General features: G+C 40.6%; 1 protein-coding gene across 1 annotated transcript in view; it reads right to left on the bottom strand.

Moving 5' to 3' along the window:
• Nucleotides 1–210: 210 nt before the first annotated feature.
• Nucleotides 211–26,814, bottom strand: part of LOC117816019 (synaptotagmin-2-like) — a 44,141-nt gene continuing 17,537 nt past the window's right edge. The window contains 9 exon segments of the mRNA XM_034688080.1: nucleotides 211–1,499; nucleotides 1,683–1,816; nucleotides 3,480–3,597; nucleotides 4,132–4,299; nucleotides 5,123–5,290; nucleotides 6,994–7,128; nucleotides 9,157–9,228; nucleotides 9,230–9,318; nucleotides 9,433–9,667. Coding sequence (XP_034543971.1) covers nucleotides 1,284–1,499; nucleotides 1,683–1,816; nucleotides 3,480–3,597; nucleotides 4,132–4,299; nucleotides 5,123–5,290; nucleotides 6,994–7,128; nucleotides 9,157–9,228; nucleotides 9,230–9,318; nucleotides 9,433–9,643 — 1,311 coding nt within the window. The 5' untranslated portion in view covers nucleotides 9,644–9,667 and the 3' untranslated portion in view covers nucleotides 211–1,283.

Here is a 26,814-nt window from a genome sequence, read left to right as displayed (position 1 = left end):
TTTGGTTCAAGCAAATGGTCCGAGATATGTTCATCATATAATATGTCTGATGTGCAATGTTTATGTGTAGTCCTGTTCTCTTAAAAAGTGCAAGCTACATCTTACAAGTCAGAATCAAATCTCTATAAAAACATTTTCTCTTTGACTGAAGTCCTTAATCTATTTCACGAGCGTTGAAGTGCACCGCAGTATGTTCTGTAAACTACCACATCCGAAAGGAAGAGACGTTTAATCTGTTTAATGATATCAAAACAAAACGGTGTTAGATGGCACTGTTTTCAGGAAGCGACAGCAGGATTCAAAAGAAGCATAGTCAGAGCGTCATTGGTTAGCCTTCTAGTATCCTCACTTAGTCCACAGACAGGTAAGGTTTTACATCCAAGTGGTCAACACAGCTCAATACAGGTTTCAGATGGCACATTCACAGTGTCCCTGACTACTTATGGATGTTTTTCACTCTGTAGAAGTTCCCCTTTCAAAATAAAACTACGTGTTTTTCTCAAAGTGTATCGTGTCAGGAAAGGCACCCTTGTTCTCCTGTCCTACATCAGATTTTTTGAAGACACAGAAATGCATTTTTTTACCGTAATGCATAGACAAAACAAGCAACTTACACTTAACAACCATGTCATCCCTGCTATGTTCATTGAATGTATCTCCTTCTGAAATGTGAGCTGTTAAAATGATCTATCAGACTTTTCTTGAAAATATATTGCAACATGGATTGCAGCATTTAGTGACCTTTATCTCATTCATACTTTAACTAAATCTTTTTTGCATTAAATAGACTTAAACAGACTCTATGCAGGAAATAACCCAATACTACAGTACTCTCTATTGCAAGTTATAGCACACTTAATAGCAAGCTACAATACTGGGCATGGTGTATGCAGAGCAGTGGGGAGGTAAGTAAAGCATGCTCTAAGAACTAAACTAAAGCTTTATTTCCACGCTGTCCTCACCAAGACTCTAATTCAGTGTCAGCACCCTAAGAATCAGTTTCTAAGTTTCTTCAAATGAAAGACCCAAAGTCGATCAGTCATGAACCAGTCACCCGATAACTCAACGCCACTCCTCTCAGCATACACTAATGTGTGAAATGTGATGTTAAAAAATATTTTTTTGTTGACTTAACCATGAATGAGCGGATATCTTAAGATGTCTCTTTTTTGCTGAGCAGGTTGCATGACGAGTTGTCATGTAGTAAGTCATGGGGGTTTCATGCAAAGTAGGGGCAGGGGTTGTGTTTCTGAGATAGTGCATTAGCTGGTTGGTGGAGCACGTTACTTCTTTGCAGCCAAGGACGCCAGCTGACCGTCGATATCTTCCTCTGGCATCAGCATATGCCACTGGGCAATGGGGCGGCGAGGATTAGACAGCATGTCAGACCAATGCTTCAGACCCAGGCCGGTTGCCTTACTGCCGACGAAGATCTTACCGATGGCATCGTTCTTACCGATCTTGTCGTAATCAAACACTGTGACCGCCACCAAGATTTTCTGTAAAACAAAAAGAGGATGTGTGATGTCTGTTAAGTGAAAGCAACAAACGAGAGCGGGGATGAGTCTTCTGTGTTTCATGAGACGTTAGTGTTTTGATTAACTGTGCTTCTCTTTGCACACACTTGTGTATTATTAACTCAGTAATGAAGATGTAAGGGGGAGGCTTGGCTCGTGCTGTACCTGCATCTGCTCCAGAGGGATTTCAAAGCTGAAGGATTCATTATAATAAGGGTTCAAGGTGTTCTTCTTCACTGTAGTCTTCTTCTTCTTCAGACGCTTGCCGCCCTGCAGCAGCTGGATCTTTACATAAGGATCTGAAAGAAGCGTCAAAGTGATCATCAACACAGACAATCGATCAAAGCTGTTGTACTGTATTTACGTGCATTTCAATACTTCTGATCTGTATTTACAACAAATCTATTTCTTTACATTTTGTTATCCTCTTCTTTCTCTTGTGATAGATGTTGTATTTGTGGTCTGTGGTCTTTCTGAATTAAAATTTGAATACTCCATTTGAGGCTCCTGGATTCCCTTTTGTTCCAAATGAAAGGTCCCAAAGACCAAAAAGCTGATCTTTATTGTTAAATACTCGCAGTGAGCCTTAAAGTTTCAATCCTGCTCTATAAATAAAATCTTACACAGACTTGCCCCACCGCCTCTAGGGGAATATATTAAGCTGAAATCTACCAGTAGTGACAGAACCCCGACCAGAGCCTACACTAGAGGAGACTTTGTGATTCCTTCTAGGTGTACTACGTGTCATCAGTCTTTGCTGTCTGTTGAGGAAGGGGAAGTCAGGATTAACATACGGTTGAAATAAGGGAACGCCCCCTTACCCCACATTTATAACCCATCTTAAACGATGGCTCAAGACACATCAGGTCTACAATCACTTCTCTAAATCAACTGCTCTGTGTGTGTGTGTGTGTGTGTGTGTGTGTGTGTGTGTGTGTGTGTGTGTGTGTGTGTGTGTGTGTATTAACATATTTTACAGGTTTAAATTGTACTTCCAGAGCACTTAGGTCATCTAACCAGCTGCTCCTGGCAGTACCTCGGTCCAGACTCTCGACTCGTGGGACAGAGCCTTCTCAGTTGCTGCCCCAAAGCCGTGGAACAGCCTACCTTTCCAGGTTAGAGCTGCACGGTCTGTTGAGCACTTTAAAACACTACTAAAAACCCATCTTTTCTCCATGGTGTTCAGACTCAGCTAAGCAAGAATCCTTGGCTTTTTACCTTTTTACTCTTTTTATTTCCTAAATTGAGCTCTTACTATTCTTTTATTGTTTTTATTTATTGTTATATTTGTGTATGATTATATTGTATTTTAATAACTGTACAGCACTTTGGTGAACTGAGGTTGTTTTAAATGTGCTTTATAAATAAAGCTTGACTTGACTTGACATCTTTACTTGTATGATGTACTGATATGTTGGATCAGACAGTTGGAGTCAAACTTTTGTGTGGTCGAACTCCAGATATATCACCCTATTCTGATGAATTTACTTTAATGCACTTATTAGCACTATTTTGTATATCTGATGCTCTTGTGATGTGTTGTGTTTTCATCATCATGCTATCAGGATATAATGTTTCTATCTGTTGTTATTTATGTTCATCTTTTGTTTATGAACTCAGTTTTGACCTGCTGGGGACTACAGATGAAAATTTGCCTTAACTCTGGCATGTTTACATGGATCAGAACCCGAATCAGAAATACTTTTAATTCCCGGGGAGGGAAATTCAGTCATTACAGACTATGTAAGTATGTAAGAAAGTCAAATATTAATAGAATAAAATAAGGTATAAATACAAATAAAATAAAATAAATTAAGATTAAAAAAATATTGCACAGAGTAGAGGTTATTGTTCAATGATCAGAGGGAGGAGTTGTAGAAACTAGAGTCCACATTTGACAGTCCTAACAAAGGTGTAGTGATCTAGATTGTATTTAAAAAACTGATTCTTGCATTTCCTTACCAGATAATCCACAGGCGTCCATCTTCTTCAGGTTCTTTGCCTCCAGGATGCAGACGGTCAGTTTCCCGGCGGTGGGGACGTAACGCAGGGAGATGCAGATGTCTCCGAGTTTCTCAGGCTGAGTGGTCAGCACAGAGAGGAGAGACAGAAATGACAAGCACACATGCTCGTCAGACACACAGAAAGCTATATGTTTGGTTTACGATGAAGGAATAACTCGCAGCTACTGTCACCTGTTTGTCCTGCACTTTATCTTTTGTGATCAAACATTAGTGTTTTAAAAATTCTTGATTAGAAACTTCTCTGACTGAGAGGAGTGCAAGGCTGTAAACCTCAAAGCTTTTGTAATTCACTGAGATGAGATAGTCATATATAGTCATATAAAATGCCAGATATCTCCAAGGCCATGCATCCTTTTAAAACCAAGCCACTGAAGATTATTGTACAGCTGTAAGAAAATGATGGCTTTGATGGAAGCCTGAATGTTTGCAAATGTTTACAAAAACCTCTTCTCGCACAGATATTGGTCAAGGATTCTCTTTGTGTATTTTTGAGAGGACTCCCTTCAAAATGAGGCAGTTCATCTCAGGGGGTTATCCTGAAAACCACTTAAAGAAATAACTTAAATCAACAATTTTAGTCTCAACAGCACCTCCTCTTGATCTGCGCTCTCCAGATCCTTCCACTCCTCGATGGGGCGTCCGAGGTCGATGGTGTTCATGGGGATCTTCACCTCTCCAATGACGTCATGTTTGGAAAATCGATCGTAGTCGTAAACAGACAGGCACAGAATCTTCCCACCGAGCTCCTCATAGGGCACCTGAAGGACCGATACAACATTGTGATGTTATATAACTTGATAACGGTTTACTGTGGTGGTGATCTCAGGAAAAAATGAAGGAGAAAAAACGTCCAATCATGACTAAATTAAAAGTAGAAGGAAGAAGTTTTAGGATGTTTGCTACAAGTGGTTGAAATTTCCAAATGCATGTTGGTTTTCATAAAAGTGCATCAGGTAAGCTGCGTTTACTGAATTTATGTAAGTGATGCATGTTCATGAGGTCTTTGAGCAGCAATCTCTTAATGTATGCTTAAAAGCTGACGTAATGGCATAGAATATGAATAAATGATGTGGTATCATCTTTTTGAAACCCCCGAGGAGGATAAAAAGAGAAGATGAAATGGTCCAGGTTATAAAAATTCTCCAGTTAGTCTACATTTGTTATATTAAACAAAATGTTTCTGATTCAAGAAAAAAACACAGTAAAATACTAAATGTGGCGATGTGGATATAAAGGTTCAGTTGGATATGTTTTTCCTGCAGCTGCAAATATTCAGACAGAGCTTCCAGCCTGAACCAGAGCCTTGTCAAGCTGCACAGGCCAGTGGATACACACACTGTGACAAGACACAGCCCGTCCAATCACACCCACAGTATAAAGGACACACTGTCATGGGGTTAGGATGATTATTTGTGCTGCTCATGTAAATGCAGAGTTGCTCACCATCATCTATAAATGTTTGATGTCTCTCTGTTTACAGCTGCAGCGATTCATGTGAGAGCAGACCTGAGAGCAGGGTGAGCGACTCTCCTGCACCAAAGTTTGCAGCAGCAGAAGCAATCACACAAAGAGAAGGCTTACCTTGAATACAAATGTCTCATTGAAGACAGGGTTCAGTGTTTTCTTGTGGACTTTGGTGTCGTACTTCTTCTTCTTCTCGGGCAGGAGCTGGACTTTCACGTAAGGATCAGAGGTTCCACCCGAGTCCATGGAGATGAGGTCTGCAGCTTGAAGGATGCCAACCGTCAGCTGTGTGGTGACAGAAGGGACCGGAGAAACAAAGGCAAAGTTTTAACAAGAAAAGAAAGCCAAAGTTGGTGAGATTTTTCATTTGTTTCAGGGTCACTGCTGCGCTGATTGGTTATGTAACATCATCTGACAACCTGAGCTTTGTAATCAATCACCACAGACTTCCTGCTCGGATGGAAACTTATTGCATGTCAGAAGGTTTTCTTCAGTGTCACACAATTGTCACAGTATGATTTATATATGTGTGTATAGATATATATATATATATCACAAATGAATATATGTTTGAGATAGATACATAGGCAGAGAGAGGTGACACTTTAAAGATCTCCTCTGTTCTATGTTTCATGTCACATTTTTTAAAAGCATTTTCTCTTTAAAGTCTCATTAATTCAGCTCATAAAATTCAACTGTGTCTGTACACCACTCTGAGCACTGCACTAATAATAAAGTTATTAAAATTTTGACAGGGAATACTCTTCTCTCTTAGTAAATACTATTTCTAACAGTTTATTATATTTAAAGATGGGATGAAAAAACATCAGAGTAGAAAATACTATTACATCTACTACTACTACTACTACTACTACTACTACTACTACTACTAATAATAATAATAATGATAATACAAATAACAATAATCTTAATATAAGTAATAATATCAATACTAATACTATTACTAATAATACTAATTCTAATATTAAAAATAATGTGAATAATAATATTAATAACAATAAAATAAATACATAATAATAATAATAATAATAATAATAATAATAATAATAATAATAATAATAATAATAATAATAATACAAATACTCATACTACAATAACAATTCTAATAAAATTATAACAATACTAATAATAAGTATAGTATAATAATATAAATAATACCAATATTATATAATAGTAATTATAATACTACTACTACTACTACCACTAATACTAATAATAGTAGTAATAATAATAACAATAATAATAATATTGATAATAATAACAACAGTAAAAATAGTATAATAATAATAAAAAATACCCATTTTAATAATAATAATAATAATAATAATAATAATAATAATAATAATAATAATAATAATAATAATAATAATAATGGTAAAAATCATAAAATAATAATTAAAAAATAAGCACTTTTCAGAAACTCTAAGGCACTTAACAATAATGAAATAAAAGATATAACAACAGGAAAAAATAATTTGACTAAAAAACATAACATTACACACAAATCAAACAAAACAACAGCACAATCCCACAATTAAAAGCCTGTTGGAAAGGGGGAGTTTTTAACAGGGATGAATATGGAAGAATCAGTGCAGTTTTGAATGTGTGTGGCGAGTGAGTTCCAGAGGGAGAGGCTGCTTCAGAAAAGGCTCTGCCCCCCCAGGGATTACAGGAGGGTGTGCGATAGTAGAGGAGGTCAGTGAGGGAGGAAGGGGCCTTGTGGTGGAGGGCTTGGTGGGTAAGGAGCAGAATTTTTAAATGGATGCGGAAGGGAAACAGGGAGCCAATGGAGGTTGTGCAGGACGGGGTGATGTGGCTCACTCTCCTACATCACTCCAAATCCTCTAAGGGAAACATTTGGCTCATAGTGTTCAACATCTGAAACGGCTCAGTATGCTTTAGTCAATAAGCTTCTGTGTTTTAAAAAATCAACAGTATCTATAATGTAATTTGCAGAGACCACAGACCTTTGTATTCTCAAAGTCATAATCAATAGAGTACTGCAGCTTCCCCAGTTTCTCCTGCTCTTTCTCCTCTTCCTCTTTCTCCTCCTCCGTCAGTCCCGTCTCACCCTCATCATCATCTTCGTCATCCTGAAGTTTCTGTGGTGTAAAGGTAAAAGATAAAATGTGGTGTTACAATCAGGGGATCAGGAATCACAACACAGGGCTCCCCACAACAGCCAGCATGCCACAGACACTGGAGCTCCAGGAGTTGTTTTTTTTTTTTAACGTGGGAGATACATGTTTTGGTTACTGCTTACCTGCACAGCACCGCATCATTACAAACAGGGGTTTATCATTTATTGGTAACACATAAATACATATCACTATTTGGAAGTTCTGCACACCTTGTCCTCACAGTGGTTTTAGGATCAATTCCTTCAACATGCTTGTGCAGTTCAGAGTCAGCCAGTCAGTTGAGGCTTTGCATGCTAGTTCCACTAAGAGGGGGAATAAATGCATCAAAAAAATGTCCAATTAAATCAGATATTTGCATAAAACTTTTAGAGTTCACTTAATGAACGAGGAAACAAATGTGTTTATATGATCCCCTAAGGAACTAGCTCACAAGAGAGAAGGACAGTGCATATTCAAATTATAAAAGGCAAATAGGACATAGTATTTAGTGCAAGGAGATGGCTTTTAGATAACCTAGAGCTTTTAGCAAGATTGCAATTTGTTGTTTCATTAAACCCTACATCCAATTTTTCACAGTTCAAGATAAAATCCAATGCATGCCTTGTTTCACCTCCAAATTTATGTGGCACCAAAAAAATGCCTCTCTTTTTCAGCTCACCATTAATACAGTAGATGGTTCAGGATTAAAGGGCACAGACAGTTATTTGAATCATGTAGAGTCATCTTGCAGCAGTCTTATTCTTCACGCTAAATTAAAGCATTTGGATATTTTTTTCATTGCCTCTACAGCCAACCTCCTCTTTGTACGTTACAATCAAAAGCAAATATTTGCTTGCATTTGGCTCTTCATGCAGTTTGTCATCACCGTTTCCATGTCTCCCAAACAACCAACCATGCCCTTTATCACATGCACAGATTAATAGTGTTAAAAGTGTCTTGCATATCATCTCTTAGTCCAATACTTTCATATTGGTGAGTTACAGTTACATTGTCCCAGGAACAATGTGTTAGATGGTTAGACTCTCCTCTCTGGGGTTTATGGAGCACATCATAGCTTTCCAGTATTACATTCTCAAGCTGTCATAACAAAAATCAAAACTCAAAAGTTGGGAGAGACTAAAAAGGAACAACAAAAAAGAGCAAAAGGAAGCTACGACTTTCATTCCATGAAACCCCCCTCCGCCCCCGGGGGGTCAGAGAGCATCACCGTGAGCTATCCACCTACCGTAGAGCGGGAGTCCACCACAGTCATGAAACACGAGGCACACACAAGACAGACACAACGCGGGGAACAAAAGAACAGGAGGAGAGCAGAGAGAGGAAGAGATTCAACTCACAAGACACCAAACACGCTACAAAAAAGAGGGGCAGTCAACACCACCACCACCACCACAGTCATGATGAGAAATGGCACGCTTGTTTTCAGCTTGGGAAATACATTCACAGTACAGACATGAGTAATTGATTGCTTTAATTAACTGTCAGTGCAGTCATGGCGATCTATGGTGATGTCAGCTGATTAGTCCTTAAATGAATCACTAATAACTGCAACATTTATCCCCTGATTTACCCCGCAGCTTTAAATATCTCTATTTCTGGGGTCTTGATTCCGTCATCTCTGATAAAGCTATTAAAATGAAACTTTCAACATAAAGTGCTCATTTCTCTTTGCCAACCCGTAACAAAGTGTGTCATTTTTCACCACGCGCCACAATGGAATACGTCACACAGTAAACAACCACCACAACAACATTGAATAAAAGCAGGGGAAGAGAGCTCTCCTTGTGTCCTCTACAGCCTGGGCTACAAAAGCTGCTGGTAAAAGATCAAACGTGGTTAGCTAGAGACATCTTTAACTGCAGTTACTCATTACACACCAATAAAAATGCTTTGGAAAATCATTTGAATTGGAAAAGTAGAGGCAAAACATCGCCAAACACTTCCTGTTAATGTGACTTTTCGGTCTGTAGGGGGCACAATGCGTCATACCTCACCACCCTGCATGTTCTTCATGTTGAAGCCATCCTTGCCCTTCTTCCCTTTTTTGTTCTTCTTTTTCTTGCAGCAGCATTTTTTTGATTATGCAGAAGCAGCAGGTGAGGATGAGCAATGCAGCCACCACAGCGATGGCAATCAGAGCCCACGGCGGCACTGTGAGTTCCACAAAAACAGAGCACAAAGTGATATGGGTTTGATGCTTTGGTGTTGCTCACTTAGAAAACTTGGGAGTCGTATAAAGAGAGGATGCAGTGCAGCTTTACTCACATGGGATTTTATCGATTTCATTCAGGAATTTGCTCTTGATCTCCTCAAACATGTCATTCTTGTTGATCTCTGTGTTGTTGGAGCCAGAGATCTCCGGCGGAGATGTGGAGATGACAGCCGGGAGGACGGTGGGAGCCATGGTCGCCGTGGTGGCTCCGGTGGGCTCCGGGTGGCTCACGGCCTGCGGCTTTCTGAACAAGTTGAACTTCATTGTCAAAGACTAGGTGCAGCGTCCCTGAAGCAAACATAGATCAGACAAAGAGAAAGACAAGAGTGAAGTGAAGGGTCATAACCTCAGTGGAGAGACATGGGTGCTGGAGGGATTGTATCCATGTGGGCCCCACAACGTCACCACTTTACTGTAAATGTTCTAATATCATTTGGGCCTCTGTTAGTCATGGCTCATTGGAATCTTTCTGAGGCTTAAGTTTGATGAGTTTGTTACTTTGAGTTTCAAACAAAACATACAACATCAAGTTCCTTGTAATTTATCTCGCATTTGAACAGTCTATAATTTTTGCAACTTTTACACAGCGCTGGTTCGAGGCGAATCTTTTACCCTGAGGCCTTTTTAACAACCAAGGTGCTCAAATTATTCAAGGGATTGTTTCAACCTGAGTTCTATCCATGGTGTTATACAGTCTACCATGTGAATGCATAGCAGGTCAAGTCACTGGCTACTAGCTAAAGGCCTAAATGAAGGAAGTAGATCAATCAATCTTTATTTATATAGCCCAAAATCACAAAAAATGTTCTCAAGACTCTTTACAAACAGACCATACTCTATGTTATATTATTAACAAAGACCCAACATCAAGACAGGATAAGATGCAGTCCCATCTTATAGACAGGACTCAGTCTGATCTCATCTTAATCCACCACGAGCAGAGCACTTTGCAGCATTTAGCAAGGAAAAACTTCCTTTAACAGGCAGAAACCTCCAGCAGGACCAGACTCATGTTAGACAGCCATCTGCCACAACCATGTTGGAAAGAAGGATAGAGGAGATGTAGGAAGAGAAAGATGATAGTGGGGAGACAAATAGTAGTGGTTGTAGCAGCTGGTGTCTGGCACACCCACAGCAAAAGGCTGTCTACAGCAGCGACTGGGAGGAACTTACGAGACAAGGGAGCACAGAGACTCCAGAAAGGTCTCTGATGATGGAGGAAAACCTAATTTAACTTTAACATAGCCCCCAAAAAAACTGGTGCTTACAGGAAGGTCTCCTCTGCTAATGATCCAGGCAGCCTGGCTAAACAACATAAACTACATTTCCAGGAGAAAAATGCTGCTTGTTGGCTTTTGTAAGATTGTTTACCTGGTCTTTCAAAAGTAGGGGAGATTATCAAAAGGCATGTGGTCAAGAGATAAGTGACAAATCCAGTTACTTTTGATATCAAGTTGTGACTAATGGTATTGTATTACTTTGTAATGCAGTGCAAATGGAAAACAATCACAATCATAAACTACAACAAGGAGGGAGAGTAAAGAGTCAGGAGGGGGGTGGAGTTACCAACTAAACTTTAGTTAACTGATGTAAATTTTGACTTGTTTTGTTTTAAAACAGAATAAGTTTGCAACAATTCAAATGTCTTTTAATAAAATATTGAACCGACCAGGTTATTAGCTCAGCGTAGCACAAAGGGGAATAGGTACTTAGCTGAATCTACCCTAAGTTAAAGGATCAACAAGTGTCTCCAATCAAAGCTCATTACGGTACATGGATCTCTTATTGTTTCAACATATCATAAATCAAAGCACCAAATGATAAAATGTGGAGTTACTTGTTGTTACAAGGCTGTTTCTTAATAAACAGAAGATAATCTTTCACTGTATCTTCTATAAGCTACAGCTGTGGTTGCTGGGCAACCTCTCAGTAAGACAGTGCACTCCCTGAAGACAGTGTGTTAATCTGTTTGTGAGCCTTAAGGTGAGTTCAGACACAATATGAATGATAGAGGCTGGAAAATGCTTTCAAAGTCACTGGAAAAATGGAAATTGCCGTTTTTAAGTAAACTGGTGATTTATTTTTTCTGTTGAGTTTGAAATGTTTTAAGTCAAGTTAAAAATACAGATTATCCAGGGCTTTATGAGTCACCTGTAGGTTTATGAAATTAATAAAGGACTGGAGTATCAGTGCATTAGCTTAGAGCAAGCATACATTTACAAACAAACAGCTGTAGCTTCTATTGTTAGCTAGCTCTGAGTCATTTTTGCTTAGCTGGCATTGGTGTTTGGGGCCAAACCAAAGCTGATGGCACAAGTAATCTCACGACAAATGATGAGAGGCTTAAATCTGCCTCACTAACAATTTGAACACATCTTCAAAGGTGCTGGTGGATGGGGCAAGCTTTTACACCCTGTTTTTAAATCTTACTACATGGCTAAGCTTGTCGCCTCCTGAACGTAGAAGACAGAGATCACTTATGTTCCCATCTAACTCTGGGAAAGAGCCATAAGCATATTTCCTTAACTGTCTATAAACGATGCCTTCAAGCCACGCTGTTTAAAAAAAAATAGAAGAGAGATGAATAAATGAGTTGTTGTTGCAAAAGCAAAAAGCTTTTATCGTCATTCCTGATTTATTTCTGTGCCACAGTAACTGACTAATAGATTAAGATGATCCCATTTGTTTAACAGATGATGAGATCAAGAGCTGCAATGAAACAGCTCCGCTCTCTGAGAGATGTATGGGTGTGTAAACACACAGCCTGAGAGTCATCAGAGAAGCAATATTTATTGTTTATGAAGGATTATGCAGAAAACAGCAAGGCCTATGTGAGGGGGGAAATATCCTGAACTGAGGAATCCAATAGGATCTAAACAGCCATGAAGGTAAAGTAATCCATTACGCTGATGATGTGAGAATTTGCTGTCAGAAGCTGAGATAAGTGCCCCTCCCCTTATGAAAACAATGATCTGTTAGATGTGTAGGGTCAAAAAGAAAGGTGTGACTAGGAGATTAGAGATGGTCGATAAAACTATAGTATGAGTTCTGTTTAATAAGAAGGTGCAGGCAGGGAGGGTATGGCTAAGTTTAGCATACAGGACGAAACAACTTGCTGTGAATTACATCAATTAAGCATAATATGCAAATTAGAGAGCTCTTGGGGAGCTTCTTGTATTATTAGCTTTGAACAGAACAAGCTAAGATACGGGCTTCTGGCAGAAGCTTCAAAGTTATAGTACACACGAAAGGGAACCACTAAACTTTTCATCTTACTCTGCACAAGTGAAAATGTTTCACAAATAAATGAATCCCCATCAGAGAGGGGTTACTATGTTCTTTCGTTGGATGGCATACATTTGAACCAGTTATTTGTAGTAACCTTTATGCCGCAGCTACACTTGAGTGAACTTAGGTTGTTTAATGCTAAATTAAAGCTTGAGAAAGGGAAATAAGCATTGATATCAAATTGCTGGTACCAACATGGTGCTATAGAAATATAGAAGTAACAACTTTCTAACTGCTATTTTCTTTGTTTATTTGTGTTTGATAGACGTCTTGCATGCATGTAGTAGTAGCCTACAGCCACCCTTTTTTAAAGGAGTTAATATGTTAAAGTCATAGACCATACAAAACATGGATGTAGTCTCAGTGACGTCATCCAATTGTTTCTGAAGATGGGCTTTGAAGCCCAACAGTGGTAGTCGCCATATTGGAAATACTGTACGTCGCCATATTAGAAATAATTTCAAGCAAGTATAGAAACAGACAAAGAGCTGAGGCAGGCTTTTAGTCTCCTGGCAAACAGCTACATTGTGTATACCTGTTAATTCATCTACACCCCTAATTATGCAAATCCATGCATAACTTGGTCCTCATATCTCCAGTTTTATATAAAATATCACACCCCAAGTGTAGAGTGTGTATCGATAATCAAATGAGCTCCAAAGATCCCCCGTGTTTTTGTACCAGGCTGTAACATGTTAAATTCTGCTGGAAACTGGGCATTTTAATATGGGTATTAATGGGAATTCCTTGGCTTTTGTAGCTAGCCTCAACTGGACACTTCTGCACTGTCTTCATTTCAACTCTGAAGGCTGACACTTTGTTAGAGCCGCTGCACTAAGGTTGTGTTTTAACAAAAATCTGCATGTAGATGGACCTCCATGCTGGTAGTAAATCCTGATTATCAGGAGAAGCTCAGAAAGCTCAGAAATATATCCTACATGAACATCATTTTCTACCTTGGCCTCCATGTCACCATAAAGAAGATGGATGAGGACACATTTCTGATTAAAATTTGGGGGAGGCAGTAGCTCAGTGAGTGGGGACTCAATTTTGGAACCAGAAGGTCCAGTTCCAGGTCTGGAGGTCTGGAGGTCCGGAAATTGGCCTGGCAGAAGGAGAGTGCCAGTTCATTTCCTCTGTACTACCTTGGTGCCCTTTAACCAAACCTCTAACTGCTCTTCTGGGTTTTCATCTGTGTGCAGCCCACTCACTCTGACACCTCTCAATTTATACATGTCCTTAGGTTTTTGTTGATAGTACATGAGTGTGTATTTCGGCCGAGCATTCTTCTTCTAAAGTCAGACACACATTCATAGTTTTACGACATTCTCTAAAACAGACACAGTCACACCTTAATAGATATTTGGAAGCAACCAAAGTGTAATTTTTTTAATGTAAAAACTAGCGGCCAATCAACTTAGTCACGCCACACCAACCCGATAATAAAAGAGGTGTCTTTTCAAAATGATTCACCTTTTAATCCTCTTAAAAGCCGACCCACTGCGAACAGCTGACACAGTGTATTTCTCCTGCTGCCTCAAATGAGCATTTGATTGTTTAATCTCAGTTTCTTTTCTCTTTGCATAACTGGGCTCTGAATGACCAACACACTGTTGGCGTTCCCTGCTGGGAATGACGATGCTGACGCTGTGGTGTAAATGAGGCTCGCTGTTTTTTACACAACACAGTGAAAAACATATGCTGCACATAATTGGACAGATTTGACAACTGTAGCACTGAGTCAGTTTGGATTAAATTAGAATCAGTGCATTATAATTTGGTGCAGAGAATGAGAAATGCCTCTCTTTGTTGTCTTAAATTAGATTACTGGAAGCAAGGAGTAGCATTGCTTTAATTGGACATTTGGAGCAAAAGCAATTTAGTGGTTTGGATTTCATCAGGAAGAATAATTTTACTGCAGTCTGATACATTTCTGTGACCCACTGGTCTATTATTATTTTTCAGTGCCGAACACAGTGATCCGGACACTGCCTTCATGCTTTCATGCCCCCCATGAGCTCAATGTGACGCAGAGGAATAATTGGCATCTTTACCACCATTCACTAGTTCTGCAGTCACAACATCCCCATGTTTGTTTGTTTGTTTTTTGGTTTGTTCTCACTGCAGGGTGGAGAATTCAAAGGGGGGATATTTTATTTTACTTTTTTAGAAAAAGTCATGAAGTTTGTCAGTCTTTGGTGGCTTGATAACGCTGCCGCTGAAAAAGCATGCACTATGTGGAGGAAGGGATTTTTTTTACAAAAGAAGAGAAATGCATAAAACACTCAGCATGAATAAATGATACAACAAAATGTGTGCATGTGACCTTGTGTGTATGTGTGTGTATCATAACAGCTGACACATTTATGGTGCTATCCAGGGCTTCTTTTTGAGAACTGTCCTCTGCTCTGGTCTGCATCTTGACCTCATTGTGAATGAGGGAAATCTCAATGATTTTTGAGGCTTGAGTAAAGGTTTGGAATCAATCAAGTTTAACTGTCCTCCCAATGTTCAAAAGTGCACACACATCAGTTCGTGTATCAAGAGAGGATCATGTTTAGTTGTGTTGTGGCGGCATTATCAACATCAGCTCCCAGTGCATGTGAGGATATCTGTATCATAACATAAAAGTGAACCTGCAGACCTCAGACTTCCCCATCAGCACTCATGATGTAACCACATCTTCCCTCCCTCAACGGAAACAAATCGATAAGTATTGCATTCCAGCATCAGTATTTTAGTGTAGGCTCCAAAGGTAAAGAATGTGTGGTCAAATGTGTGCGTCTCACATACAGTAGAGATGAGGCCCGTGTGTCTTGGGCCTGCACATTACTGTTGCTAAGCAATCCTGATAGTGTCCATCAAAGCCCAGAATTGCACAGAACCAGACTACAGCCGAGGTGACCATCCAATCAAATAAGAAATTGGCTTGAGGCCAGTGTCAAGTCATTGCCTGAGCGCTGGGTACGGGCATGAGATGCATGCTGACTGCTCTCCTCTGCTGAGATGATGATGATGAAAGTTTTAGCTGAAACAGTCACAAATCTGTCCTGAAATGAAATATCACTTTTATTCCCATTCAGGATACAATGACAGTAAATAAAAATGGAATATTCAGAAAATTCAGGATAAATCCTACACTACTGATCCAACTCAGGGATAACTCAGCACTTCCATAACTTAGCATCAGTCTTGTGTTTGATTCAAAATGTAAGATGATGAGGAAAGTGGATTCAAATGGATGTAAAATATCTAAAAACACGTCCGTTGATCTCCCTATGTTTTTTAGCCTTGTGTTTACCTTTGTGCCATTAGCACTCTGTCCTTATCTGCATTTGATTTCTGCAGCTCATCACTGGCCAGCATCACTCAACAAGAAAATAAAGGCAGTCACACATTCTGAATCACGAGAATATCCAGGTATCCAGAGAGTACCATCCCTGTAGATCACTTTATCATGACTCGCTTAGTTTAAAATGCAGGAAAGATGCTCGAAGAAAGCGATCTCCTAGTTGTGCGCTTTGATTTTATCCGATACACATAACCGCATCTTAATTTAATAAAAGATCTCTGAAACAAAACTCACCAGTCAGATGTGGTCTTCCCCTTTGTGAGGAGGCCCATCCAATATCAATAACTGTACGGGCTTCAGTCCCTCAGAGCTGTGGTAACATAGTCTGATCTCTCCCATAAGCAGAGACTGCAGTCTCCTCTCACTTCTCTCCACTGCAGCACTACACCCCTCCTCCTCCTCCTACTCCTCCTACTCTTCCTACTCCTCCTCCTCCTCTTCCAGTGCTCACCATCTCCCCCATTTTCCACACACACCTCCCTACTCCCTCTCTGTCTCTCCCTCAATGTACTCATGCACGCAGCCTCTTTACCTCTTTGTCTCCATCCCTCTCTGTCTCTCTTTCTCTCTTTCTTTCTTTCTTTCTTTCTCTCTCCCCTCCAACCTTATTTGTGATGCTGCTCACACAGCTGATTGCAGCACGCCACTCTTTGGTCTAGCATTGGAGGGCAGTTGTTAAAGATCAATATGCACAAGCTTTGGGGGTGGAGGGGCCGCGTTTGAATCAAGCCACAGTTTGCGAAGATCAGAGTCGGGAAACAGGAGAGGTGGGTCGTAGGCGGGCGGAGGAAACTCTTAAGGGCGTGCTGACTTTACCACATCTGCTTCACACAGTATCATCACATGAGCTCATGTAATTAATTGGATTGCTGGAAATTGATCTCAGAAGTGTGATATAAACCTCCGGAGAGAGCCTCCGTAGCTAAAGCCATCCTGAACGACCAACCCACACCGTGAACGATCAGGTCAACCTGCCTGCCTGCCTCTTAGTGATCCCTCAGGAGGCTTGTCATTGATAATTGGAAGTGAGCAGATTGCAAAGCATAATCTCCAGTTACAACACAAACATAAACTCAGCTTGCAGTGATGGAGGAATCCATTACATCACTTAAGTGCTCCTGTGTGACCAAAAAATCCATGCAAGCAAATGAGAGCAGAGGGCTTCAATTTTAATATTAGGTAAAAAACACCAATTTCTTAAAAAGCAGCATGACATCAGTATGTATTTTGAACCTGTTTCAAATTAACAAAAGCATGAGAAAACATCCCCCATGAGTTATTTTGTACACACTGAGCCCTTTTCAATTCCAGCTTTGAATCCATTTCCCCGCTTTCTCCTTAAATGCCTCTCTCCCTCCTCTCTCCTCTCTCTCTCCTTGGGGAAATACCTTTCTGTGTGCTCATGTTCAGCCAGCAGCTGTCAGGAGCCAGTGTGAGGTGGCTCTTCTTACTTCAGGTTACAGTGCAGTGGGCTGTTTCCACCAGCAGGGGGCAGGGATCTCACATGACATAGTACCCCCCCCCCCAAATTTGTATTTCATGTCTCCTAAGTTCAATTAGTGAAGGTAATAGCTGCAAAAAGTGTTTCTTCTAACCCAGAAATGTACCTGCAGCTCTGAACAAAACTTTCAGCCCCACTCAGGTCTTTTGCTTCATTGAGGCTGGATATCTCACTCCTTTAAAGTATAACTTTCCTGCAATGCTTAATGGGTGATTCTTTGTCAGATTCTCAAAGTATTTCATTCCGGTAATGAGCTAGCTGACCTTGCCATCAACTTGCAGCACTTCAAACTTGAATGAAATTGAGCTCAGACTGAGGCTGAAGAGGATGAAGAACATGGAGGAAAAAAAACAGCAAGGGTGAGTAAAAAAGGGCATGTTGCTGGTTGTGGTCCCAGATAAAAACCCTTCAGCGTAAGTTTGCATTTCCTCATCCTCATCTGATTTACATTAGCGATGGGCATTTCAAGCCGGAGAACTATTTAATAATCACTGACATTTAATCTGCAATCATTGGTAATCGAGCTCTCTGACAGCAGGTTTAAAACGTCATGTTGGGACAACAGCGACTAACACAACATTTGTTGTGCAGTAGGTGTAGACAGTAAAAGTAAACACTCCTCGACACACCTGTCCCGTTAATGGGCCGTTTGTGTGACTGTCGCATTAACCAGCACCGAGACATGGTGCTGCTAGTAGCGGGCACCGGCAGTGTTGGTCTTGACCTTCATGCCCATGTGACGCGTGTATGTTTACATTTTACAGCCATGTTCAGTTTCAGCAAATTGATCCGTTTCTGAATCTCACACTACGACACACATATTTCCAGTGATTGTCGCTAATGTTTTCTACTTCTTTTTCTATTTAATGCAGTTAGCATTCTTCTCATCCTGTTAGCTACTTCATGCAGTTAGCAAACAGCTTTAAGACCATAGACTGTATAAATAATGGACGTAGTATCTGTGACGTCACCCATCTGTTCCTGAGCGCTATTTTTAAGCTAATCGTCAGCAGCAGCCATATTGGAAATGCTGAACTCAACCAAAAGAGTGTGACATAAAGAGGTGGGGTTTGAGCCTCCTAGCCAACAGCTCTGTGTTCCTGCCTGTCTATCAAGTCAGTGATGTCCTTATTTGGGTAAAAACTCGTGATCTTAATATCTTCTGAACCATCGCATTAGAAAAAAATTTACCTCCCGTATATTGTGTGCCGATAGAGATATTAGCTACGTATAACCAATCCGTTTTTTGAACCAGGCTATAAACATGTTTATTTCTGCTGTAAAGATAGTCTTTTTTTAATTGGTGTGTACGTGGTTTCCAGTGTTTCTGCAGCCAGCCTCAAACGGATTCTTGATGAATTGCAGTTTATAACACTTCTGCATGGGCTTCATATTTTGAGACAGGAGGTTGCTGTTTTTTTAAGACGCCTTATAGCCACCATCTGGTGGGAATACTGTATTACAACCAGGCACCGGTGAAAACGCTGAAAATTTGTACTTTTAAAATAAGATAAAATTTGCATTAACTCTTCGATTTTTAAAAAGTAAATGAAAGTTCGAGCATTCGAAAATTGTATCTCATCCCTAATTTACGTTTAGAAAACATGCTCCTTTTTCATTGTCTGAAGTAAGATAAAGGAAGATCAGATTTGCCCGGCAACAGGAAAAAAATGTAGGTTGTAACACAAACTGTGGAACCATGAGAGCTAGCATATTTGTAGTACATTACAAAGGCTTATTGACAGCTCCCTCTGTCATTGCCCTTGCAAAGACAAAGTTCTCTGCTGCTTAAATGATGCCAGGCGGTTTAAGAAAACACATGGAAGCCTCATTGAAACTCACTAACAAACACAAACTGTAACCCCTCTTTGTTTATTCCTTACAGGAAGCGTCCATTAAAAATGTATGACTGTTTATCATTTGGGTCAATGTGCTGGCGTCGTGGCTGCAGCATCAGGGTCGCAGAGGTTTCCTGGAGTCAATGATGTTAATGACTGAAATCTGGAAGTGCCTGTTTTTTTACCTTAGACACAGCTCCACTTTTCACAGAGGTTCTTTCTTTCTGTAAGACGAGTCACTTTCCTACTGTTGGCACAGAGTGAAAAACAGACCGGGAAATAAAGTAAGTCTATACAGGTGTTAAAATTGGTAAACAGGATTCAGACAGCAGAAGCTTTTTACTGAGAAAGGACTCAAACTCTGTCAAGAAGTTAAAGGGGAACACATTTACAGCCGCTGTTCTATTGTGCTGTGTCGATATTAAGTTCCTTAAGAAGGTAATTCAACAGTGTTAGGATGCTAACTTTGAAGTCAACCCTGTTACTCTGCATGGTCAAAAAAGGAAACTTGACAACAGCAAAAGACTTAGTTCTTTAAAAGTAGATGAAGGACAAACTAAGACAAACCAAGTATCAACCTCCTGTCATGAAAGATAAAGATGGCGGAAGTGCTAAATACTGCAGTTCATCGAGTGTCCACTTGGGGCTGCCTTGTGATGCCAAATACACACCCATTCAAAAAGCTGATCTTTACAGCAAAATTAACACGTTTACAGCCTGGTTCAAAAATAATTTTGTTCTGAATGTTAAGACTACGAGTTTTGCCAAATTAGGAGTACAGCTGACTTGACTGACAGGCAGGCTCACTGTAGCTGTTAGCGAGGAGGCTAAAGGCCCGCCTCAACTCCACCTCTTTCCTGCTGTTAGGTTGTCTGAAAGTTTGATTGAGTCAGCATCATCAATACAGTGACTGTCAATAGGCTTAGGTCTATGGATGCCACCAATACACAAAGTTAAAATGTAGAGAGAGGTGGCACTTGAATTCCACTACACTAAACATGCTGGATAGAGCGATACTTTCACTTCCGTCACTAACCTTTCCCTTCCTCATTAGGTCATGTTCATGTATTGAAAGGAAACAGTGGTATAATATTAAGAAGTTAACCTTGTGGAGTTTTCTTGAAAAGAGTCTTCAAGTTAAAAGAGCAAGAGACCAGCATAGGTGGGGGGAGCAAATCTCAGCGAATAGACCACAGGCAGTGGTTCCGCCCGTATCTCTGTCATTAAAGTTTTTATTCACTTTTCAATGTTTTACAAATAAAACAATAATGAACAAAAAGAACAAAATGAAACAGAAATACAAAATACTGGGATACATTGCACAGGCCAGATGGACAATCACAAACATAGGATAAAGGATACATATACAGACAGGACATCCGTACAAAGAGATAACGAGAAACGGAAACGTGACTGGAATAATACAGTGTTACAGCAATAGTTATACAGGAGATCCTGATGCTATTGGGATCTGCACAGTGTCTTGGTCAGTTTTTATGCGAGCCCAAAAGCAGTCCCTGGAGGTGGTCCCACCTTCTGTATTACCTTTTAATCTGTTCAGCATGGATTCGTAAGATGCCGTCTCTATCATTGCATCTACCCAGTCTTTCAGTGTTGTTCCGCCCGTATCTCACAACTATCAATGATACCATAGGCTGAGCTCAACTACTTTATGGGTAGCTGGAGGCACGTCAATTACAAACTGTTTTAGAGGGAGCTACACATCTGCATAGAAACTGCACATTTCTGAATGCAATGAAAGTCTTCATGCAGGAACAGTTTAAACCTTTTTCCCCCTGAGAGCTGCCTGAAAAACAGACTTATATACCGGTGCGAATGACACAACTTAACAGCAATAAAAGCACTAAGTGACAAGAAATAGCACAAACATGGTAAATTCAGTTTATTTGTTATTCAAAATGGAAACAAACAAGAGAGCATTCCTTCCGGCAATACCCCAAAATCCAGTCTGCCACAACCGATGAGAAAAACAAAACCATTCAGTTTCCAGTTTGTTTCAGTCCATTCTTCAAACATGAAACAACATCGTAAGCAATGGAAAAAAAGAGTCAAGTCAAGAGTCTGGTCAGTCCAGTTTGAGTTTACACCATCTCATCCCAGACTGCACCTCTCCAAAGCATAAAAACACCACGGAAACTCTCTAGAGGGCTGTTGGAGGTGAGTCAGTGACGTGTGCGTGCATGTGCGAAATTAGCCAATAGCAGTCAATGCTTTGGGGTAATAACGAGTGAGTAATGTGGGATACCCAGGGGTTGCTACAACCTCCATATAACTTGTTTGCTTTATCCCTTTTTTAATACATTAAAAGTCGGCAGCCCTGAACTTTCGTCAGAGGGCAATACATCATATATAAAAGGGCAGCTGTGGCTCAGTAGTAGAGTGGGTCATCTCTCAATCACAAATGAAGACATTTAATCCCGGCTCCTGAAGCCCACGTGTGGCAAAACAGTGAATCCTGAATAACATCTGTAGTCAAAGCAGGCGATGGCTTTGGTATGAATGTTAGTGCTGGTTTCACTTGATGTCACACACTTATGGGGCTTCCAACCTGGCAGGCGAGAAAGGCTCCCAACTGCTACACTCTATGGAGAAGTTACCTGAATCTGTAGACAACTAAATGTTGCAGAAACTGTTTTTTTTTATTTCCGACAGGTGTTTTTTTAGTTAGATGGGCTAATCAAAATGGAGACAATATGCTTCTACAAAACCTCTTCCAAGAAAGAAGATTTTGCATTGATGCTCAGCTGTCCCTGAGGAGGAAACAAAAAAAATGGCAACTATCAAAGTTCTGGAATCCAAAAAATCAGTTATTGTTTGTTTAGTATGTAGTCTATAGCTTTAGGAACTTGTTCTGACATGGTTGGTTTGTTGACCAATGAAACCAGCTCTAGCGTTAACTTTCTGACACCACTCGCAAACTAGCTCACTATAGCTTAATGATAGAAATAATACTTTTTGCACAACCAGACACTTTCATGCTAGCATTCTGATGATCAGGTGCTTTTATAAGTCAAGGCGAAGGTTCATTTTCGGTATCAAGACTTACATTTTTGGGAAGAAGTGAGGTTTTAGTAGTCTGCATGAAGTCTTGTCCTTCATCTCTCAAATAGCAGCATTATTGACCCAGCTGGATTGTATATACACTACCGTTCAAAAGTTTGGGGTCACCCAGACAATTTTGTGTTTTCCATGAAAACTCACACTTTTATTTATCAAATGAGTTACAAAATGAATAGAAAATATTGTCAAGACATTGAGAATGTTAGAAATAAGGATTTTTAGTTGAAATAATAATTTTGTCCTTCAAACTTTGCTTTCATCAAAGAATGCTCCCTTTTCAGCAATTACAACATTGCAGACCTTTGGCATTCTAGCTGTTTATTTGTTGAGGGAATCTAAAGAAATTTCACCCCATGACTCCTGAAGCACCTCCCACAAGTCGGATTAGCTTGATGGGCACTTCTTGCGTACCATACGGTCAAGCTGCTCCCACAACAGCTCAATGGGGTTGAGATCTGGTGACTACGCTGTCCACTCCATTACAGACAGAATACCAGCTGCCTGCTTCTTCCCTAAATAGTTCTTGCATAATTTTGAAGTGTGCTTTGGGTCATTGTCCTGTTGTAGGAGGAAATTGTCTCCAATCAAGCGCTGTCCACAGGGTATGGCATGGCGTTGCAAAATTGAGTGATAGCCTTCCTTATTCAAAATCCCTTTTATCTGGTGCAAATCACCCACTTTACCTGCACCAAAGCATCCCCAGGCCATCACATTACCTCTACCATGCTTGACAGATGGCGTCAGACACTCTTCCAGCATCTTTTCACTTGTTCTGCGTCTCACAAATGTTCTTCTGTGTGATCCAAACACCTGAAACTTTGATTCGTCTGTCCATAACACTTTTTTCCAATCTTCCTCTGTCCAATGTCTGTGTTCTTTTGCACATATTAATCTTTTCCTTTTATTGGCCAGTCTCAGATATGGCTTTTTCTTTGCCACTCTGCCTAGAAGGCCAGCATCCCAGAGTCACCTCTTCACTGTAGACATTGACATTGGCGTTTTGCGGGTACCATTTAATGAAGCTGCCAGTTCAGGACCTGTGAGGCGTCTATTTCTCAAACTAGAGACTCTACTGTACTTGTCTTCTTGTACTGTTGTGCACCGGGGCCTCCCACTTCTCTTTCTACTCTGGTTAGAGCCTTTTTGTGCTGTTCTCTAAAGGGAGTAGTACACATCGTTGTAGGAAATGTTCAGTTTCTTGGCAATTTCTCGCATGGAATAGCCTTCATTTCTAAGAATAAGAATAGACTGTGGAGTTTCATATGAAAGTTCTCTTTTTCTGGCCATTTTGAGAGTATAATCGAACCCACAAATGTGATGCTCCAGATACTCAACTAGCTCAAAGAAAGGCCAGTTTTATAGCTTCTCTAACCAGCAAAACCGTTTTCAGCTGTGCTAACGTAACTGCACAAGGGTTTTGAAGGTGTTTCTAATCATCCATTAGCTTTCTAACGCAATTAGCAAACACATTGTACCATTAGAACACTGGAGTAATGGTTGCTGGAAATGGGCCTCTATACACCTATGTAGATATTCCATTAAAAACCAGATGTTTGCAGCTAGAATAGTCATTTACCACATTAACAATGTATAGAGTGTATTTCTGATTAATTTAATGTTATCTTCATTGAAAAAAGCAGTACTTTTCTTTCAAAAATAAGGAAATTTCTAAGTGACCCCAAACTTTTGAACGGTAGTGTACATATAGCTGTCTGAACTTATGTAAGCTTTCATCCTAGCTGCAGTATAATGGGAAGGATTCTCCACGATATCTTTGTAAGCATTACTGGAGTGAAGTTCTATTTAGGACCAAAATAGTGTCGTGGATGCTGTATGAGGGTCACGAGTGCCCAAAACTTGAAGTTTCTCTGTTTTTCGGTGGTTGTGAGGGGATGAAGTGAGCCCCATTCTGAAGGTATGGACAGATAAAAAGCCAGTGCTGCAGTTCCTCAGAGTGTCCAATGGAGGCCACCATTTTGCTATGCTCCCTTTTCTCTCCAAGCTTCCACGCTGGTTATGTGACTGAAAACTGTGAGCTGCAGCCTCTGCTATCAGTGTGTGAATAATATGTGTCAATGAGTGAAGGTGGCATGTAGTTTAAAAGAGCTTAGAGAGGTCAGAAGACTAGAAAACCACTATCTAGGTTTAATTCATTTTCCTTTTACTAATAATTAAAATGTGATGAACAGCCAGCAGACAGGTTTATTTATCGAGATAAACGCACAGCTACAGAAATGAAACGGCTCTCTGAAAATACGCCTCTTCATTATTCTGGATGTGGTCTCCAGCTGTAATCAGCTAATGTTCTCCACCAGATTCGATGGATCATTACTCTTTCATGACTCAGCAGCTTTGATGCCTGGCAGACTCCAGTGCAAGGTCACAGTGCAGCCAAAGCATTAATAGTACGACAGAATGGTTGACTTGGACTCCCAGTGCATTGTGGGATACTCCAGCCTTTACCTGAATCTATGAATGAGTAAGGCTCTCTCTCTCCGTTTTTTACCAGTCTTTCCTTTCATAATGGCTTATTCAGGCCTGAGTACTGTGCTGCACTTGGACGTCAATAAGAGCGACACAAGCGGCTATCAAAGCCCCCGATAACAAACATATGCAGAGAACAGCTGGTGCCAAAGTGTGCCGGGACACTTTGATCGAGATAATTTGTCTCCTCTGAGGCGGCAGAGGGGATGTGGACAAGTCTGCACTCACTCAGCTCCTGCAGGGAGTGCTGCAATGCAGGGGTGTAACGGAGAAACACTAAGCTAAAGGCAGTTTGTCCGACAGTCAGCTGCACACACTCTTCCTCCATTTTCTCCCATGCCTCATTTGCTCCTCTCCTCTTTCCTTTTATCTTTTACTTAATTCTTTCCTGCCTTTTTCTCTGCCTCCCTCTTTCTCTCCCACACACACACACACACACACACTTACCGACCTACACACACACACACACTTACCCACCCACAGTTCTACTCTGGCCCATTATACTGCACCGTCAACAACAGGAAACAAAACGCACCATATGGCTGTCGTTGGCTCTGTGCATCAGCTGCAGTGTTTGTGTGCCTTGAAAGAAGCAGTTGGTTCAACAGGGTAAAGCTCTGCATTTGTTTGTGTGTGTTTGCCATTGTGTATATATGTGTGTCTGCAAATGCCAAGTGGATCTTTTTTTTTTAGTTTATTGAGTGGGTGGATGTCTGTCAAAGACAAACTCTTGTGCTTTGACAGCAGCTTTTCACTATAACTCAGTTACTGCCATGATGATGCTACAGTGTCTGTCTGTCTGCTGAGTAAAGGACAGCAGGGCTGTGACATCAGTCAATGTCAGCAGGATTAAGGGAGTAAAGACTCATCCTGCTCAAAACTGGAATGAATTTGAAGGATTTCGACTAAAAATAGTTTAACAAAGCAAACAAAGCAGTTACCAGAACTGCTGAGTCAACAGAGGCTGAGTCATGTTGGAAAAAAATAAAAAGACAATGCTGGAAATAGAGAGAAGATAAATAATTAGCCAGGATACAGACAATTCTTTTAAAGATGAATGATTTTTGGATTAAAAATTGACTGAGGATGATGAAAGAGCTGGACCTGAAAACAGCATATTGTTGTTTTAGCGGAGTCCCTTGAACTTCTGAACCACAGGGAACCCGTGGAGGTCTACATAAGTGATGACTTTAATTTTTATGTCATACATTTTTAATCTCACATGGTTTAGAGCTGGAAATCCTCTTTCATATCAAACTTCATTCAAACAGGAAAAGCACAGGTGGAGCTAATGACGGTATAATGTTTGGAATAACTTGACCTCTGCTGAGGAAGGGGCAGATCTTTTTTTTTTTTGAAGGGTTGGGCAAACTGAGGCAAAGACTAAAGGCTGATTTATACTTCTGCGTCTCCCCTACGCAGCAGGGGCTGACGCAGACATGAGCACCACATACTTGTGCGTCGGTGTGTCTGTGTCGCGCAGCAATTCTCCGCCGAAACGCCTGAGGGCAGTGCGGTCTCTCTGATAGCCGCGGCCTGCTTCCGGTCCCGCTACGATCTCTGTTTACTTTTCCACAGCGATTCAGAGCGTTTTATGTTAATCTACAGATGATACGTGTTGCTGTTTATCATACAGACATGATTACATGAAGAATAGAGAGGAGGAGATGAAATACACGGCCGATGTGCGGCCGATGTCCGGGATCCTGGAAGTGCTGTAAATGCGGGAATGACAAAGCCGCCGAGCGGTCCAATCACAGAGCTTGCGGTCCGCGTCGGCTCTACGGGGAGTTACGTTTTGGAGGAGGTGTACGTCAGCTACGTGCGTAGGTCTCGGCGTAGGTACGGGAGCTACGCGGACCCCCGGCGTAGGCTACGCCGTTGATTCAAC

Source organism: Notolabrus celidotus, chromosome 1 (assembly GCF_009762535.1).
Source record: "Notolabrus celidotus isolate fNotCel1 chromosome 1, fNotCel1.pri, whole genome shotgun sequence".
Classification (NCBI taxonomy): domain Eukaryota; kingdom Metazoa; phylum Chordata; class Actinopteri; order Labriformes; family Labridae; genus Notolabrus; species Notolabrus celidotus.
This window is presented reverse-complemented; position numbering and strand designations above follow the sequence as displayed.